The following is a 17,819-nucleotide window of genomic DNA, read 5'->3' as shown; positions in this document are numbered from 1 at the left end:
TGTGTATATCTGTGTAACCATCACTCTGATCAAGATATAGAACATTTTCAGCTCCCCGTAAGTTTCCCTCAAGTGGGACACTGCTGTTTTGAAGTGAATCTGTATCTACAACTTCTGGTCTTTGTATATGTCTGTTCAAGTTTTATATTCCTGGGGGAGAATTTGATTAACAGAGGAAGGTCAGTCGGTTACAGCCAATAGGCAGAGTCATACACTGGAGGCCTGGCTAGTGGGAGCCACCCCCTGGTGCTGTTCCTGGGAAGGGTGGTTATGAGCAAGGGAACCACTCCAGTTGATGTCTGACTCACTCACCTTGTACTGGAAGGTAGGATCTCACTTTTGTAATTGACCTTTCTTGTGACCTGATTGTCCTCCATAGAAACCTGTCCTTCGACTCAGAGGAAGAAGACCTTGGAGAGCTCCTCCAGCAGTTTGGAGATCTTAAATATGTCCGCATTGTCTTGCATCCAGACACAGAGCATTCTAAAGGTATTTGCTGTCAGCTGGTGAGGCCCAAAAGGGTTGAGACCACTGCCATGGGCACTGACTAGGTTACATGGGAGCATAGTGTGTGCCATTCTGAGGGGTCCATCATTATCCAGGTTTCTGTGATCCATAGAAGCACCAAGGACATTCTGAGGTTGTCTTCCATGTTGTCAAACTCAGCATCTGTAATGGTGCTGCCAGCCATAATTTTGTCTCAGCTTTTTAAGCTCTTGCTTATTTACTTTAGGGTAATGAATTTCATTTGTTGTTCTTTGAATTTCAGATGTGATAGCATCTCGTGGGTATTAATCATTCCACATTGCTTGAAATTGCTGGGATATTTTTCAGTTGCTTTTGTTAGAGGTGGAAGCTGACAGAAACTTTGTTGCAGTGGCAACAGTCAGAAGGAAAACTATGTAGCAGGAGTGCTGGCTTAATTTTTTTTTTTTCCCCCCTAAAGCTATTTTTTTTGAGCTTAAAGGTTGACCACTCCTTATTCTAATATACTGTTGTTAGGTAAGCACCTTTTCGACCCATTCATAATCTTTGATTTTATCAACTGCAGTCATTCTACTAAAGCAGTGAATTCTTAATTCATTCTGGTTCTTGATTCCTTTGAGATCTAGCAAAAATTCTGAACCCTGTCCTCAGAAAAATGCCATTTCTGAGTGTTTTGGGGCTCTCTGGAGCCTATCTATGGATTAATTGCCTCCATTCTGAACCTTCTTATTTTCCAGTTTGATGAAACTTGATCATTTTTGGTTTTTACTCTGCTGTGAAAGATGTAAATGAGGTAGTATAATGGAAAGAAAACTGAAATGCTTCCTGGAGATTAGGGATCTAATCCCAGCTAAACCATAGACCGGCTGGGTGATTTTTGGCAATCATTTAACCACTGTGGGCTTCAGTTTCTTACATGTAAAACGAGTGGGTTCAACGAATCACTTAACGTGCGTTCAGCTCTGATATTCAATTGTACTTCTTGGACCTTCTCCATTTCTAGTATATTTTTCTGAAAATGGGCAACTAGGATTGCATAAAATGTTACAAGTACTGTAGGATATTGCTTGACTTTGATGATCTCTTTTGTCTCTTTCTGGGTGCAGTAGTGTATTGGGTTGACATTTTCAGAATGGAGTCTAGTTGACTTGCTCAGTCTCTTTCTTGGTCTGTTAATGTTAGCTGAGAGTTAATGGTCTTAATAGGCATAGTTTCCATTATTTTTTTTTCATAATGCATTGTCTTTCCTCAGCTCATATTAAAATTTTCTGGCACTTTTTCTGCCTCCTCCCACAACCTCCTCCTATTCCTCACCCCTGTCAGCATGCTATTTCACTGCCTGGAAGGGCTAGGTATTGTCTGAAGACTTTTAGGAAGGTGGTAGGATTTAACCCAGTAGTTACCCTGGAAATTCCAATGGTAAAATTCTTACCCATTCAGAGAGAAGAACTCATCCTATTTTCTTCATATTGGACAAACAGGCTAATCTGCCTGTTAGAAACATTTTTCCCCCCATATTTCTTTCTATGTTACCTGTTTCTTCCTATTGAGTATCTACTAATGCTGAACATTATGGTAGGTGCTACAAATGTAGAAATAGCCAAGAAACATGGCCCCTCTTCCAGAGACATTCAAGTCTTTTGGGGAAGATGCCACCTGACCAGTGCTGTAATAGAGATGAGAGTGGAGGACCGGCGGGGGGTGGGGGGGCACTTGGCTCTGCCTGGAGGAAGCAGGGAAGACCTCACTAGATGGCGACCCTTGGGTTGGCCTGCCGCAGGTGTCCTTTCAGTTAGTCTGCTGCCATTCATTCTTAGAGGGGCAAAAGATCAGTGCTCTAGGGCTTCCCTGGTGGCGTGGTGGTTGAGGGTCCGCCTGCCGATGCAGGGCACACGGGTTCGTGCCCCGGTCCGGGAAGATCCCACATGCCGCGGAGCGGCTGGGCCCGTGAGCCATGACCGTTGAGCCTGCGCGTCCGGAGCCTATTCTCTGCAACGGGAGAGGCCACAACGGTGAGAGGCCCACGTACCACATACCACAAAAAAAAAAAAAAAAAGATCAGTGCTCTAGTAGCTCCAGGAAATATGGCATTATTTTCATATATGAGGGAATAATTAAAGTTTAAAGGAATACTAACAAAATATTATGGCACTTAATTTTTTTTTTGAGTTTACTTAAGGTGAACTTTTTTTTCTTACATAAGCTGCTTTTTATCAAGAGCAGAAAATTAGGATGGGTTGATTGGCCCTGCCTCTAACCAGTGAAAGGTGTGGAAATTCTACAGCATGAGTCGAGTTGAATTCATGAAAACAAAACAAAACAAAAAAGAGTTGAGCTCACGGCTTTCTGGTTCACCACTATATTCATGGGATAGAGGCCAGGGACTTTTACTCCAAGAGCTAGATCTGTCCTTATATAATGCCTCCCAGTGACTGTGATAACAGTGAGATCTGTAATTTAATTTCAGGCTTAAGTGGTTGCTGCCTCATTTTTTTAGTCCTCTGATAGGCACGCAGCGAGTGATGCTGAATTAAATGTTAGGCTGGAATTTCTCTAGATTTCTTGTGGATGTTTCTTATTAAGGAGTGGGACGGTGAGACTAAAGTTTCTAAGAAGCCTTAGAAAAGATGAAGGAAGTAATAATAAAATTTCATTTTGAGCAAGTGTGCTATCTTGCCTGTCTTTGAACCTCCAGGGCCTGACACAGGGCTTCTTAGTTAAGTCTCTTAGTACTAAACCAAAGGATGCTACTGCCCCTCCACTTTGTGTCAGGCTGCCACCATCTGTAGTGTTGTCTTTGGGTTTTTTTTTTTTGTTTTTTTTTTGCGGTACGCGGGCCTCTCATTGTTGTGGCCTCTCCCGTTGCGGGGCACAGGCTCAGCGGCCATGGCTCACGGGCCCAGCCGCTCCGCGGCATGTGGGATGTTCCCGGACCGGGGCACGAACCCGTGTCCCCTGCATCGGCAGGCGGACTCTCAACCACTGCACCACCAGGGAAGCCCCTGTAGTGTTGTCTTTGGATTCCTGGTGGGCCATGGGTGTTTGGGATCTACTTAGTTTTTTCTCTCTGTGCAGGTTGTGCATTTGCCCAGTTCATGACTCAAGAAGCGGCTCAGAAATGCCTCGAAGCTGCCTCTCCAGAGACCGAGGTAAGGAAGACATTTCCTTTACTCTGTAACTTAGGCAGTAGTGGCTCCCAGGGGCAGCATCTGAGGTTTACACAAAGCCTTATTATTGTCAATGATATAATAATAATAAAGCTAACACTTGTTGAGCACGTAGTGTATGTTAGGCACTGAGCTTTACATACGTTACTTTACTTAATCCTCACATCAGCCCTGTAGGTGTATATAAGGTAAGTACAATCATTATTCTTACTTTACAGGTGAGGAAACAGGTATAATAATCTACGGTTCACTCTCTGTATGTCAGTCTCTATCCTAGGCTGATGACATGAAACACTGGGACAAGAAGGGATTAAGGCCATCTGTGAAGTGGAGTAAATGTTTGAGAGAGAAAGTGTGGGTGACGGAGAATTTTTCTGTGATTTCTATAACCAAGTGTAAATTGTTTTGAGATAAGTTACTCTGTATTGCCATTGTCTCTTAAATTCTCCTGAGTATTAATACTACCATTTCATTAGCTTTCTTTAGAATACTAAAAATTTGCCAGTTTCCAGATCATTTTCCTCAATTTGGGCCTACTTTGGGACTAATCAGCTCCCTTAAAACAAATGAACATGTGGCCTTTGCACAGCTGTGCTAAATACTGTTAGGCTCAGGGATCTACTTGCAACCAGCTGGGCTAAAACATCCTGGGGGTTGGGTTCCACAGTATAATTTGGGTTTGCTGTTTTCCCTTTCCTTGGTGTTCCTTGTCAGGTGCTTAGTTTCTGCGCATCATGAATTTTAAGAGAGGTTGCAATCTGTTACAGAGTGGTGGGCTTAAACTGGATGGCCGGCAGCTTAAGGTTGACTTGGCAGTGACCCGTGACGAGGCTGCAAAGCTCCGGACAAAGAAGGTGAAGAAGCCGACTGGGACCCGGAACCTCTATCTGGCCCGAGAAGGCTGTGAGTGGTGGCAGAGATATGGGAACCAGGCTTCTGAGTAGCTGGCCCCTTGCTGTGACAGTGACCTGGCAATAGTATGTTTGGGGCATGTTTCAAATTAAAAACCCTGTGTCCTCTTTAACAGTGATATATTGTTAATCCACTTTAGTAGATGTGGCTTTCTGTTAGGAAGCCTTCACCCAGTTCCTGGATTAACGAGTCCCTTTCTTCTTTTTGCCTGCTTGCCTTTAGACCTTTTTGTCAGAGGATTAGCAGGGCAAAGAGGGAGGAAAAACTCAAATTACCTTTGCCTTTTGTCATCATTCCTGATAGGTTTTCTGAAGAAGTTGAAAATTATGATGAAAATTACTCTTTTGGATTACTCATGGATTTTAAATATGCACTGAGTACCTTTCCCTTAATGTCAGAAAGATAATCAGGAATTAGCTTTAATTAAGATAAAAGAGAATCCTTTCCTGTAGATCACAATATTGCCACCTGCTGCACAGCTGCACAGCCTGGACTAGCAAATGGGAGACCATTAGCCTTTGAGACTAGGCCCTGTGTTACGATGTAGCTGTTTTCTAGGTTGGCTTATCTCACTGCTTAGTAATGGCTCCCAAATACATGTGCATTGAAATTCCAAGGACAGGTTATAGGTAGAGCATTTTTGCATTCTAGATGCCTAAAATGTACTTATTTCCAGAGCTTTCTCTAGGCCTTACCATCTGACTTTGGGCATGTACATGAAACTCTGAGAGAAAGGAAGGAGAGGAACAAAATCACAAAATGTTCAGAGTTTTAGTCCTTGAGAGCAGCTCATAGACAAGAACTTAGCCCTGTAGCCTATTTCTGGACCTACCCAGATGCCACTATGTCCTGGCCAGCATAGTCCTCTGGGCCCTGTACAGAGAGCTTGCATCATTCAAATCACATTCCTCTTATTGCTCAGTGAAAATTCCCTTGCTGATGTCTTGGCCTTTTTCCCTCTTTCTGCAGTGATTCGTGCTGGGACGAAGGCTGCAGAGGGTGTGAGTGCTGCTGATATGGCCAAAAGAGAACGAGTGAGTAGATAGGCACCAGTCTTCATGTTCTGCATGACTTAATAAAATCCATAAATAATAATAATTGAATGCTAGAGATGCTCATCAAAGAGCCAAGCAAGTATCGGTCACAGGTGCTACTTACACTGTTGTTAGAAAACAAGCACACAGGTGAAACAGCAATTAACCCAGCGTTATACATAATATCATGTCAGCATTATATGCCATTATAAGAACTGGGTCTTATTCTTTATTTTATGCTCAGCAGTAAACGTTTGCCACATAGTATGTGTCTGGATCATGGAGTAGATACCTAGAGGCTCGGGCTGTATATAATTAGGTGTCAGTATAAATGCAGAATAACATAAGAAAGGAAGGTCAGGGTGGCTAGAGTTAGTAGGGAAGGAGGTGTAGATGTGGGTCTTGGAAGGGAGAGTTAAGATGTCTGTTTTGACGGGGGGAGGGTGGTGTCTCCAGTAGGAAAACTATGTTATGGGATTTCTACTGATAACTGATGCTATTGAGTTCCTTTGCTGCTCGGCAATATTTGTTCTGGTAATTTTTACTTTTGCCCATATAGCTTACTTTCAAAAAGCTAAGCCAGCCTAGAATGGTAAAGATTCATGCTCATTAACAGAATGAACTATAGAACCTGAAAGTGCAGAAGATGACGGACAGAGATGAGAATATAGTGACAGCAAGAGGCAGCATGTCTTTTCTCTGTGCAGTTTCTAGACTAGTGTTCTCAACTTTTTTTGGTAGTGAACATCTGGAAATCCTGGTTATTTGGGGGGCATTGTATGCCCTTTTCTGATCACAATGTGATAGTGACACATTTAATTCTCTCTTAGAGTGAATTTTTCTAGCAAAAATGTCACTAGATTATATACATTGTAATTCACAGCAGCACAGTTTTTCCTAGGAGAAAAATTAGACTGTTTAATTTAAGCATGATAACCTCTTCAAATAGCCCTTTTAATATTCATTTCCAGGGTATTTGTTTATTTTGTGATTTGTTAGTACCTTTACCAAACAAGAAGCAGCAGGAATGAGACTTGATAAAAGAAAAAATTTAATTGCAAACTTTTTTCTACTGAGCTAATTTTAACAAACAAATCAGGAGAAGAATGTCATCCTTTCACTTTAGAGACAGGTTGCCCTGGGACCAGTGCTTTGTGTAGTATAGTTGAGGGTCTAGATGCAGTTTGTTTCTATGGCCATTGACGTTTCTTTGCCTCAAGGTGGCAGAGTTGAGACGTTTCTTTGCCTCAAGGTGGCGGAGTTGAGACGAGATAATATTCTGTCAAGAATTCTTAAATAAATTCCATTTCCTTTTGGAAAGACTAAGTAATTAGTTTGAGTTGATGGGTAGATAAGGACTTGGCATAGATGTTAACTACAGTTATTATTTTTTATTTTCTCTGGGCCAGGTTTGAGCTTGGGATTTTATGTGTATTACTTCATTGCAGCCTCACATCAGTACTGAAAGATTGGTCTTATATTTTGATCTACAGTTCTACTCTGTAGGTGAAATTATTGAGGCTTAAACAATTTTATGTAGCTTCTCCAGTTAGAGATGGATTTCTAATTCAGTCTGACTCCAGAGCCCATGATCTTATCACCTCTCCACCATCATCTTGCTTCCTTGACCCTTTCTTTCCCTGTGCTGAGTATCATAAGGCTGCAGGGTGGGTGGTTTCCCTCCTTTTTTCTAGATGTGTGGTTATTGGATAGGCGTCATGATTCTTTCCTGTTGGAGAATTATGAGCCTGTATTTTTAAAGGGTGGATTGTATTGTTAACAATTTATTGTTCTTTCAGTTTGAGCTGCTGAAGCATCAGAAACTCAAGGACCAGAATATCTTTGTCTCCCGGACCAGGCTGTGCCTGCACAATCTCCCAAAGGCCGTGGATGACAAACAGCTCAGAAAGCTGCTGCTGAATGCCACTAGACGGGAGAAGGGGGTGCGCATCAAGGAGGTGAGAGTTGGCCCTGCCCACTCAGAACTTAGGTACTCAACCTGGGTCAGATCGAATATTTCGTTCAGGCTGTGGTGTGGCAGATTGACAGATTTTCTTTTGGACACACTGTCAGCAGACAAGGCTGAGTTTGGTGATTTTTGTGGTTTTATGGGGTTGAAAATTTTTTTTTTTAACCTCTTCTAAGAACTACCTTTCACATCTGACCAAATTGCAGCAGAATGTGAGGAAGTCTCTGCCCTCATGAATTAATTTAGCAAGCATTTATTGAATACCTGCTGTGTTCTCAGCATTATACCAGGTGCTGTAAGGTTAATTTTCTTGCAGAGAAAATAATCTGTGTGCTTTGCTCTTTAGAAGGGCATTTCACTACCATTTAGGCTCTTACCCTGTAGTAAGAGTCCTCAGTGCCCTGTGGTGAGCATAGAGAGCCACCCGGGTCTTCAGCAGTTACGTTAGACAGACTCTGGATTCACACCAAGCCTTGGTCAGGCTCTGTGTGCGTACAGAGACCTCTCCTCTGCTCCCACAACACCCCTGCATACCTCTGTCATAGTACTGACTACTACAGGTCTTGTGACGGTCTGCCAGTCATTCCTCCCCCACCAGGCTGAGCTCTTAGAGAGCAGGCGTTACCTCATTGTTCCCAGTTCTTGGCATAATACCTGGCACATAGTCATCTCTTGATTAGTGTTTACTGAATAAGTAACCTAGCCAATATTATGAATCTGCTTTGCTCTGATTCATCACCGTAAACTATTTTCCTACTCCTGGAAAGCCTCTTCAAAATGTAAGGTATTGGTAGTCAGGGAATTCCAGGAGAGAATATGAACATGTCAGCACGTAGCCGACACCACTCTTGGTAAAACTTGGTAACTGTCCAACTGTTACTGGCATAGGGGTGAGTTGTGTAATTTCTCATTAACATCCACAATGCTTAGTAAGAGTCTGCACATTTAACACCTGCCATCATTTAGAGAAATGTATGTGTGTTTTACAATATTTACATTATATTGAATTTTCTCTTTAATTCTTTCATATGTGTAAATATCGTGTCTCAGTAAGATAGTAAGCCTCTTGAGGATAGGAGCCTCATTTTATGCTTTTCTTGATTATCCTACAGTACATGGCACAGTTCTAGGCACAGAGTAGATACCGGACACACACCAAATGCAGCATCCATGTGTACCCAATACCTGGACTTCTCTGTTACATAATAACTACAGCTTCCAGGAGTAAAAGCACGTAAACAATCAGTTTTCCCAAAATATCCTACTGTTCCTCGGTGCCCCAGGATGCCTATTACAGCTTAAGGATTTAGGGAAAAATCATGCCAGAGAGGATCTGAGCTCTGAGCAAAGACGGCTGAAGCTCCTTCCTGTATTTCTGAGGCTATATGTTGGGCAGGAGCTTCCCCATACCTGAATTGTCTTTCTTATCTAAAGCCATCAGGCCCTTATCCTTCCCTTCTTCAGTAATTTCCTTTCTGAGTGGTTTCTTCAGTGAGGGGATACACAGATGGCTTTTTAGCCTCAGTGCTAACTTATACAACCTCAAGTACCACGTACCTCTCAGCTTGTGTGTATTGTTGTGTCAACAGTTAGCTATTATAATTTTCCCTTGGGAAATTAATTTTATTTACATGCTTATTTGTAGGTCTGTATTGATGTCTGTAAGCTCTTAGAAAGCAAGAAAATATCTGTTTAACTCGTTTTGTGCTCTCCGTAGGTGTATTCTAATAAAACAGACATTTATAAGTGCTATTCCAGTAAAACTCTTGTGATGGTGATATATATATGAAAACTGTTCCAATAACCTGATTTCTTGTTGAAGCTGTTAAGGATCTTTATCCTCCAATTACTGATTCTTTTTCTTTTTCTACTCGTAGTGTCGGGTAATGCGAGGCCTTAAAGGAGCTCATGGGAAAATTAACGGTCAGTCCTTGGGCTATGCCTTTGCAGAGTTCCAGGAGCACGAGCATGCCCTGGCAGCCCTACGCCACATCAACAACAATCCAGAAATCTTTGGGCCTCAGAAGGTGAGCCTCATCCTGGGGCGGGGGGGGAACATGTTCCTCTGAGGGCCATTTGCGGAAAACCCTCTGACGTTTGTATGGTGGGTAAGAGTGGCAAGGCGTTGGAGGAGTGATCAGTGATTCAGGTGATAAGATGATTAGAAGGAACACTAAACTGGATAGACTGCTTGCAGAACTGGCCCCTTGCATTTAAGTAGAGTGAAGTGAGCAGCATCCTCTGACTTGCAAGAAAGAGGGTAGTGGTGGGACGATATCTCAGCTCATTGCATGCAGAGATTAAGAAATCTAATGAATGACTTTCTGTCCCCTTCTGCCACAGAGACCAATAGTGGAGTTCTCTTTGGAAGATCGAAGGAAACTTAAAATAAAGGAACTGAGGATCCAGCGCAGCCTGGTACGGAACTGAAATGTTTTTTCTGTCTTTGTTTTTTAAATTGTAGTAGTATACACATAAACTTTACTGTTTTTAAGTGTACGGTTCAGTTAGAACAATTTTTTTTTCGGGCCATATTTAAACTCCTGTTTTGTTCAGGTTGTGGTTCTGCTCCCTTAAAGTAGGTCTTTTCCTCGTTAGGTTCTTTGTTACCCTTTACTCTTAGTTCCCTAGAACTCTGCAGGCCATCTCTCCTCTGCTGGCCTGTCTTGTGATAGCTGCACAGAATGGGGAGGAAGGAGAGAGGAGAATCAGACTGATGTTATCACCAGTCAGCAGTGCCTGTACTGCAGTGTTTGGTGATGGCACGTGTCAAAATTAATAGCCAAGGTTAAGTTTTACATTACCTGTAGATTTCAGCTCTCTCTTCCATAATTCTGTTTTCTTCTTAGATGGCTCCAGAAGTGTGATGCCTGATAGTTTTAGTACTGTTTTTAATCTAGTGTAGTATAGAGGAAAGAACAGGGACTTTGGGAACAAGAATATTCGTGTTCAAACTCAGGCTCTGCCCCTTTCTGAGTTCCTCGGCAAGTTATTACCTCTCTCAGCTTCAGTTTCTAGTTTGTAAAAATAGGATTAACATCATCTGTGTTACATGGTTGATGAGAATTAAATGAGGTAACGCGTGTAAGTTGTCTCGGTTACCACACAGTCAGCACAGTCAGTACTCATTCTCTTACCCATCTTGCCGCAGGACATAGAAGGCCAGGTTATTTTTGACACCATAACTCTTACAGATCTCATTGATATTATACCTTAACTTGCGTATATACCAAACATTTGCAGTGCTTTGGTGTCTTTATGGTGTATATCATGAGCATGACTTTTATAAATTTATTTATTTATTTATTTATGCTGCGTTGAGACTTCATTGCTGCACACGGGCTTTCTCTAGTTGCGCCGAGCAGGGGCTACTCTTTGTTACGGTGCGCGGGCTTCTCACTGCGGTGGCTTCTTATGTTGCGGAGCACAGGCTCTAGGTGCACGGACTTCAGTAGTTGTGGTCTCAGTGGTTGTGGCTCACAGGCTCTAGAGTGCAGGCTCAGTAGTTGTGGCGCACGGGCTTAGTTGGTCTGCGGCATGTGGGATCTTCCCAGACCAGGGCTCGAACCCGTGTCCCCTGCATTGGCAGGCGGATTCTTAACCACTGCTCCACCAGGGAAGCCCTGAGCATGACTTTTAGAGGAGCGGTATCAGTGGTTAATACAATGGCCCTGGGTTGGAAAAACCTGAGTTCTGGTTATTATTCAAGGCAGCTTTGTTATTGTAGTTATAGAATTATTTACTGCCTAAGTCAGAGGTGATTCTGTAGCTACTGGCTTAAAAAAAAAATTCAGCTGGCCTTATTTGTTGCCTATACTTATGTACATACTGATCTTTCTGTGTAAAAGTGTTCCTCTCTCCTGACTCAAGGATGCTTCTACTCAGCTTCCATACTCATATTCCACAAGTAGCATTTCCCCACCTCTCTCAAAAGAGATAAGACTTTATTACTTGTACTTCATGAAGTTCCTTAAACTTTTTTTTTAGTTTTTTACTTTGTGGATGTCTCCTTTCTCCACTGGGCTGTGAGTGCTAAAAGGTAGACACTTCATTCTGTCCATCTGTACCCTTACCACTTAGAGACTGGCACATAAGAGGCACATAATAGATCTTTGTTGTGTCAGTGTGCCTATCTAGATTTCTGAGGTGAAAAGGACAAAATAACGTTATTATTACTACATTAATTTCACATGAATCTTCTTTTTCTTCCCCCACTTCAGTGCAAAATAAATCTGTAACATACTTTATGTCTTCCTTCTCACGTCATCTTTTCCTTATCTTCATTTCATTTATCTTTTCTCTAATGTTTTTCCTTTCTCTATATGGATTCGAGTTTCTGACCTGTCATTTCCCCTCCCTTAATATATTCATTTAGTATTTCTTGCAAGGCAGGTCTACCAGTGATAAATTTCTTTAAAGTTTTTTTTTTTTTTTGGCCTCACTGTGTGTATTGTGGGATCCTAGTTCCCCAATGAGGGCTCGAACCCGGGCCCCTGGCAGTGAGAGCACTGAGTCCTAACCATGGACTGCCAGGGAATTCCCAGATTTCTTTAATTTTTGTTTGTCTGAGAAAGTTTTTGTTTTTCCTTCACTTTTTTTTTTTTTTTTTTATAGTGTTTATTTTTACTTGTTGACAGTTTGCTTTATCTATTTATTTATTTTTGGCTGTGTTGGGTCTTCGTTTCTGTGCGAGGGCTTTTTCTAGTTGTGGAGAGCGGGGGCCGCTCTTCATCGCGGTGCGCGGGCCTCTCACTATCGCGGCCTCTCTTGTTGCGGAGCACAGGCTCCAGACGCGCAGGCTCAGTAATTTTGGCTCACGGGCCCAGTTGCTCCGCGGCATGTGGGATCTTCCCAGACCGGGGCACGAACCCGTGTCCCCTGCATTGGCAGGCAGACTCTCAACCGCTGAGCCACCAGGGAAGCCCCTTTCCTTCACTTTTGAAGGATAATTACATGGGTAAAGAATTCTAAGTTGGTGATTTTTTCCCCCAAACTTTAAATATTTCCTTCTATTCTCTTCTTGCGTATATGGTTTCTGAAGGGAAATCCAATGTAATCTTTTTTTTTTTTAATCCAATGTAATCTTAACTTTGCTCCTCTGTAGGTAATGTATTTTCCCTACCTCTGGCTTCTTTCAAGATTTTCTCTTTGATTTTCTGCTGTTTGATATGATATGCCTCGGTGTACTTTTTTCTTTTTCTTTTTTTTTTAATGTCCTGTTTGGTTTTTGGCTGAGCTTCCTGGATCTGTGGTTTAGTGTCTGTCCTTAAGTTTGGAAATCCTTAGCTCTTATTACTTCAAATATTTCTCTTCTTTCTTCTCATTCCCATTATACATGTGTTACACCTTTGGTAATTGTCCCATGCTACTGGCCTATTTTCTACTGGCTTTTGCATTTTGGACATACCTGTACTTTTCCCCTATTTCTGCATGTGGAAAGGGAAATGGTTGTTTTGTGTCCCCCACCCAGTAACCATCTGTTACTATTTCAGGGCCTGTGAACTACTTGCATTCACTTTTCTATAGTCTCTAACTATTTGGGGGAAGAATTCCCTTTCTCTCACCAGCTCATTCCTCTTCTGAGTATTTCCAGCAAATAAACCTCACCCAGTAACTAAATGGCATTCTCTTGTCTTATACAGCAAAAAGTGAAATCCAGGTCGGCAACTGGTGAGCAGCCCCAGCAAGAACAACCAGAGCTTGGAAAAAAACAGCAACAGGAGACAGCTCAGAACCACATGCATCAACAAAGCAAGGCCCCCATGGAGCAGAAGGAGAAGACAGGATCTGTCTCGTGGACAGGGTTCCAGACCAAGGCCGAAGTGGAGCACGTGGAGCTGTCTGATGGGAAGAAGAGAAGAAAGGTCCTGGTGCTCCCCTCACACCGAGGCCCCAAAATTAGGTGAGATGCAGGATGGCGGCTCAGAGGGTTTGTTTTGCTTCATCCTTTTTCCTCTTTGTGGCTTTGTTTGGATGAAAGGGATGCTTAGTGTGCGCCAGTCCCACATGAAGTATCTCTACACCAGCAGAGTCGCTCTTGGACCAAATGGAGGCCGGAACAGGACTGGCAGAGGGGGCCTCAGAGGAGCCTTCCAGTGCGGGCTTTTATGCGATTTTTCTCTTCTGAAGAGCTTCCTCCTGTCCTGATGGCGGTCTCTGTCAGCTGAGGCCCATCTATGTGAGGTTTCTGTTTGGGATAACAGATTAGTGCCGTCAAGTCGATCTTAACAAAATTTTTGTTAAGTATATGAAGGTTTTTGAGATTCCCTTGAGGTTTTAAGCTAAAACAAAAAGACAAGTATACAGATGTTGAGCCATAGGACATTCTGTTGCAGTATCCCTTTTTAGCATGATTTCTCATGGGCTTAAAAAGAGCTAGTGTAAGAAAAGGCATTTTATCTTTTGGGCTGAGAAAAATCTCAGGGGTCCCAATTAGAGGAGGAACTCAGGGTGACACTTGACCATATTGTTTCAGGTTACGGGACAAAGGCAAAATGAAGCCTCTCCCTCCCAAGAAGCCAAACCCCCAGATAAACCACTGGAAGCAAGAGAAGCAGAAATTATCTTCCAAGCAGGTAAGTTCTGTAGGCCCTGAGGCTTTGGCATGGCACAGCTCTGCCGGGGTCAGCAGCCACTTGTGCCGTGATTAGTTGTGCAAAAGGAAAGGGCTTCTGGATTGCACTTCTGTACAGGATTGCAGCTTTTTAGAGGATGTGGAGGTATACGGTCCTAAAAGTGGGGAGAATAATAAAACGAACCCCATGTATTGTTTACTCTGCTTCAACAATTATCTTGTTTTACCTACCCCCCGCCCCACCCCACCCTGTGAATATATTAAAGCGAATTCTACTTCACTTGTAAATGTGCCTCATGTGAAAATGAGGTATATTGCTCAGAAAAATATCTCAGAATTCATCTCGAGCTGATCAGGCCTTAAACACACATATACACAAACACATATTATGCCATCATCACATCTAATGAAATTAATAAGAAGCTCTGAATAGCTAATATGTAACTCATATTAAAACGTTCCCAGTTGCCTCAAAAATACATTTTTTAAGTTGGTTAGTATGAATCAGGTTCCAAACAAAGTCCACATGTTATACTCGGAATTTTTTTTTTGGCCATGCCCTGCAGCTTATGGGATCTTAGTTCCCCGACCAGGTATTGAACCTGGGCCACGGCAGTGAAAGCACAGAGTCCTAACCACTGGACCACCAGGGAATTCCTTATACTTCGTTTTTAAATCTCTTAAATCTTTTTTTTTTCCCCTATAATATCCAGTCTTCCTTACATCCACCCCCGCTTTTTTCCATGCAGTTAATTTGTTGGATAAGCCAGTCCTTAGCCTTAGAATGTATTACATTTTGAATTTAGTTGCTTTCTTCCTTGTGCTGTCATGTAACTTGTTCCTCTAACACCCCATGTTGCCTACAAACTGGTTGTTAGATCTAGAGGCTAGATTAGATTCAAGTTCAGTTTTCTTGGCGAGAGTATTTCATAGGTGGTGCTGTGTGCTTTCTGTTGCATTGCACCATAAGGTGCGTAGTGTCTGGTTGCCCCATTTTTAGTGATGCTGTGATTCATCAGTAAGTTTAGGAATTGTCTACCTTATCCCTCCATTTGTAAAGTCCCCCATCAGCCTCCCACCTAAGGGTCTTAGCACCCACCGATGATTGCTATCTAGATCCGTATTTCAATACGAGTTGCAGAATGGTAATTTTCTAATTTTATCAACGCTTTTGTGTTTTTTAAGAATATTTCTAGGAAAAGAGAATCTTCCCTCGTCAACTGTTTGGTTCCCATGAAATATCATTTGTGTAGGAAAGGCAGGGTAAATGCTTGATTTTGTTTTTTTCCTTTTATCAGTTTCCAGAGTAATGAGTTGCCCTACCAACCTCCTCTGATGACCAGTAAGATTTTTTTTAGTGTTGTGAATTCCTGAGTTTTTATGTACTTGATGTGTTTCAGTGAGATGCAGTCATTATTCTTGTCCCATCTGAGGCCAGCAGAAGCCCCCTCAGGTTGACTCTTGCCTGAGTCCTTCTGACATGACCCTGTCTTTGATAGTGTCCTTACTTTCTAGTACAACTGGATGTCCCAACTTATCTATTTCTTCGTCAACCCTGGCATTAGCTTCCAAGGGGCCCTAGTTCTTAATAGAAAGTGGTGGTCCTGCATTCTTGATCATTTGAAGTCAAATTTTCTTTTTTTCCTTGCCTAGTTCCTTTCTTTAAAGGGTACAAGAGCATTAGCTTCTCATCCTACTCAAGAAATCTGTGTCTCTGGGAAGCCTCTGACCCATCGGACTATCTTATAGAGCTCTCTTTGAAACCCTGTAATTCTTGGTGAGGGAAAGGGCAACAAGCAAGACCATCCAGACTTGGGGCTGACTCATCTTGGAGGAGATCCGTGTGAACATTTGGGAATTGAAGGGGGAGAGGCCTTTGAAACTCGGTACTTTAGTGGGGCCCTTCTCCTAGGCACTCCCAGTCTGATTTCTTACCAATGGATGATCCTTGCGGGGTCACTGTCTGGAAGTCCCTCTTGTGGTGGACAAGATCTCTGAACCTACTTTCTTCCTTGGCTGGCCTAAGGGTAAGGTAATACTTAGTGCTTGAAACTGATTATCTTATGTTTCCTTGCCTTTCATTTGTAGGTACCTAGGAAGAAAGCTAAGGGAAACAAGACAGAAATTCGTTTCAACCAGCTGGTCGAACAGTATAAGCAGAAGTTATTGGGACCTTCTAAAGGAGCTCCTCTTGCAAAGAGGAGCAAATGGTTTGACAGTTGATGATGGTAGCAGACTGGGTTAGAAGCTGTATTGTGTGCTTCTTGGTAAAGCCTCCCCGCCTCCCCCATGTCATTTACTGAGGGAAGGAAACTCCTTGAGTGCACTGCCACTTTGGGGCACTGCGACTGGGGCACATCTGAACTTTGGTCCCTCCCTGGTGTGTGGTTAGATAACCACAAAGAGGAACCTCAGAAAAACATGGTGATGCTTCTTGCGTATTTTGTGTGAAGTTGTGTTTATAATTCTTATCCATTTTAATTCTCTGTTGCTCAAATGGAAACAATTATAAAAAGCATTCTTGACTGCTGAATTTTTAAGATGTATATTTTGTTAAGTGGCTTCTCTAAATGAGATATTTTGTGGCTTTTTGAATAACAGACTCTCCTTTCTAATATATGGGAATCCTTTATTATTTATAAACGTTTTTGATATTCCTAACTCTAATTCAGGCATGTAGTCCTACATACTGCAGGAATCGATTAAGAAAGAGCAGAGAAACATGATTTCCAACCTAATCTTTGAGGGTGGGAGAAACTTGGAAAGTAATTGAGGGCGTGGGGCCTGGCCAGGAGCAACACCTGATAATTGTTTGCCAAATGAGTGGGTAATTGTTGGTAGTTAACTAGAAATCAGTTGGCAGTGGCCCACAGATACTAGCCTGGGTGGTGCTAACCTGCATTTCCTCTCTTCCAGCACCTCCTCCTGAGGACCCAAGAGAGGAGGTGGGTGGTGGAGAGAGCAGTGAGCATGGCCAGAGAAAGAGTTGGAAATACAGCACAAAGTTCTTAATTCCCCAGTCCAGTCTGGTGCCATAATAAGTGATGCTTTCTTCAGAACCATTGCTGACCTAGGGATATGGCTATTTCATTGCAGTATCTTGGGAAACTAATGAATGCTCAGAAATGCCCTTAATTGGTTTAAAGATGGGTAAAAGAGAGACCATGAAAATACTGAAACCTTTTGGAGAGAACTAAAGGACAGAGGCTGTATCTCCAGAGTTACCTTGAGACAGTGCGACTTGGGGCGTTCGAAATGTTCTGGCAGCAGCTTGGCAACCCATCAACCCTAGGATGGCCTGTACTCTGTGAGGGAGTCAGACACTTTATTAAAGGTTTAAATAGAAGATCCACAGCCTGCCTGGCCTCTGATCTGTTTTCCCTTGGCTAGCTGTCTGCTCACCAGACACTTTTTCCCATAGTGTACAAATATCTATAAATTAACATTTAAAAATAATCTGAACATTTAGGATAGGTAAAAATTGGGGTTCATTTCAGATAGCTTTGCCAGATTTTCTTAGACCCAGATTTTTCTTCTGACAGGTATAGCAGCCCAGTATGTTTAAAACATCATTCAACTGCTCGAAAAGTTACTGCACAGTTCTTTTTCTTTTTGCCTTTATTTTATTAAATGATGTTTGAATCACTAAACTAAAAAATATATATTGCTGAACGTTT

General features: G+C 42.4%; 1 protein-coding gene across 4 annotated transcripts in view; it reads left to right on the top strand.

The window, feature by feature from the left end:
- Positions 1-16,759, top strand: part of RBM28 (RNA binding motif protein 28) — a gene marked incomplete at its 5' end in the record, with an annotated part of 30,043 nt that extends 13,284 nt beyond the window's left edge. For all 4 annotated transcript variants that reach the window (XM_079711633.1, XM_079711630.1, XM_079711632.1 and 1 more), the window contains 10 exons: positions 380-489; positions 3,562-3,635; positions 4,421-4,556; positions 5,535-5,599; positions 7,399-7,557; positions 9,446-9,595; positions 9,912-9,986; positions 13,211-13,470; positions 14,044-14,143; positions 16,231-16,759. In XM_079711633.1, the coding sequence (XP_079567759.1) occupies positions 380-489; positions 3,562-3,635; positions 4,421-4,556; positions 5,535-5,599; positions 7,399-7,557; positions 9,446-9,595; positions 9,912-9,986; positions 13,211-13,470; positions 14,044-14,143; positions 16,231-16,365 (1,264 nt within the window). In that variant the 3' untranslated portion in view covers positions 16,366-16,759. The remainder of the gene's footprint in view (positions 1-379; positions 490-3,561; positions 3,636-4,420; positions 4,557-5,534; positions 5,600-7,398; positions 7,558-9,445; positions 9,596-9,911; positions 9,987-13,210; positions 13,471-14,043; positions 14,144-16,230) is intronic.
- Positions 16,760-17,819: the final 1,060 nt, after the last annotated feature.

This window comes from Hyperoodon ampullatus, assembly GCF_949752795.1.
Source record: "Hyperoodon ampullatus genome assembly, chromosome: 9".
Taxonomy (NCBI): Eukaryota; Metazoa; Chordata; class Mammalia; order Artiodactyla; family Ziphiidae; genus Hyperoodon; species Hyperoodon ampullatus.
The sequence above is the reverse complement of the archived record's forward strand: the minus strand, read 5'-3'. Positions and strand labels throughout refer to the sequence as shown.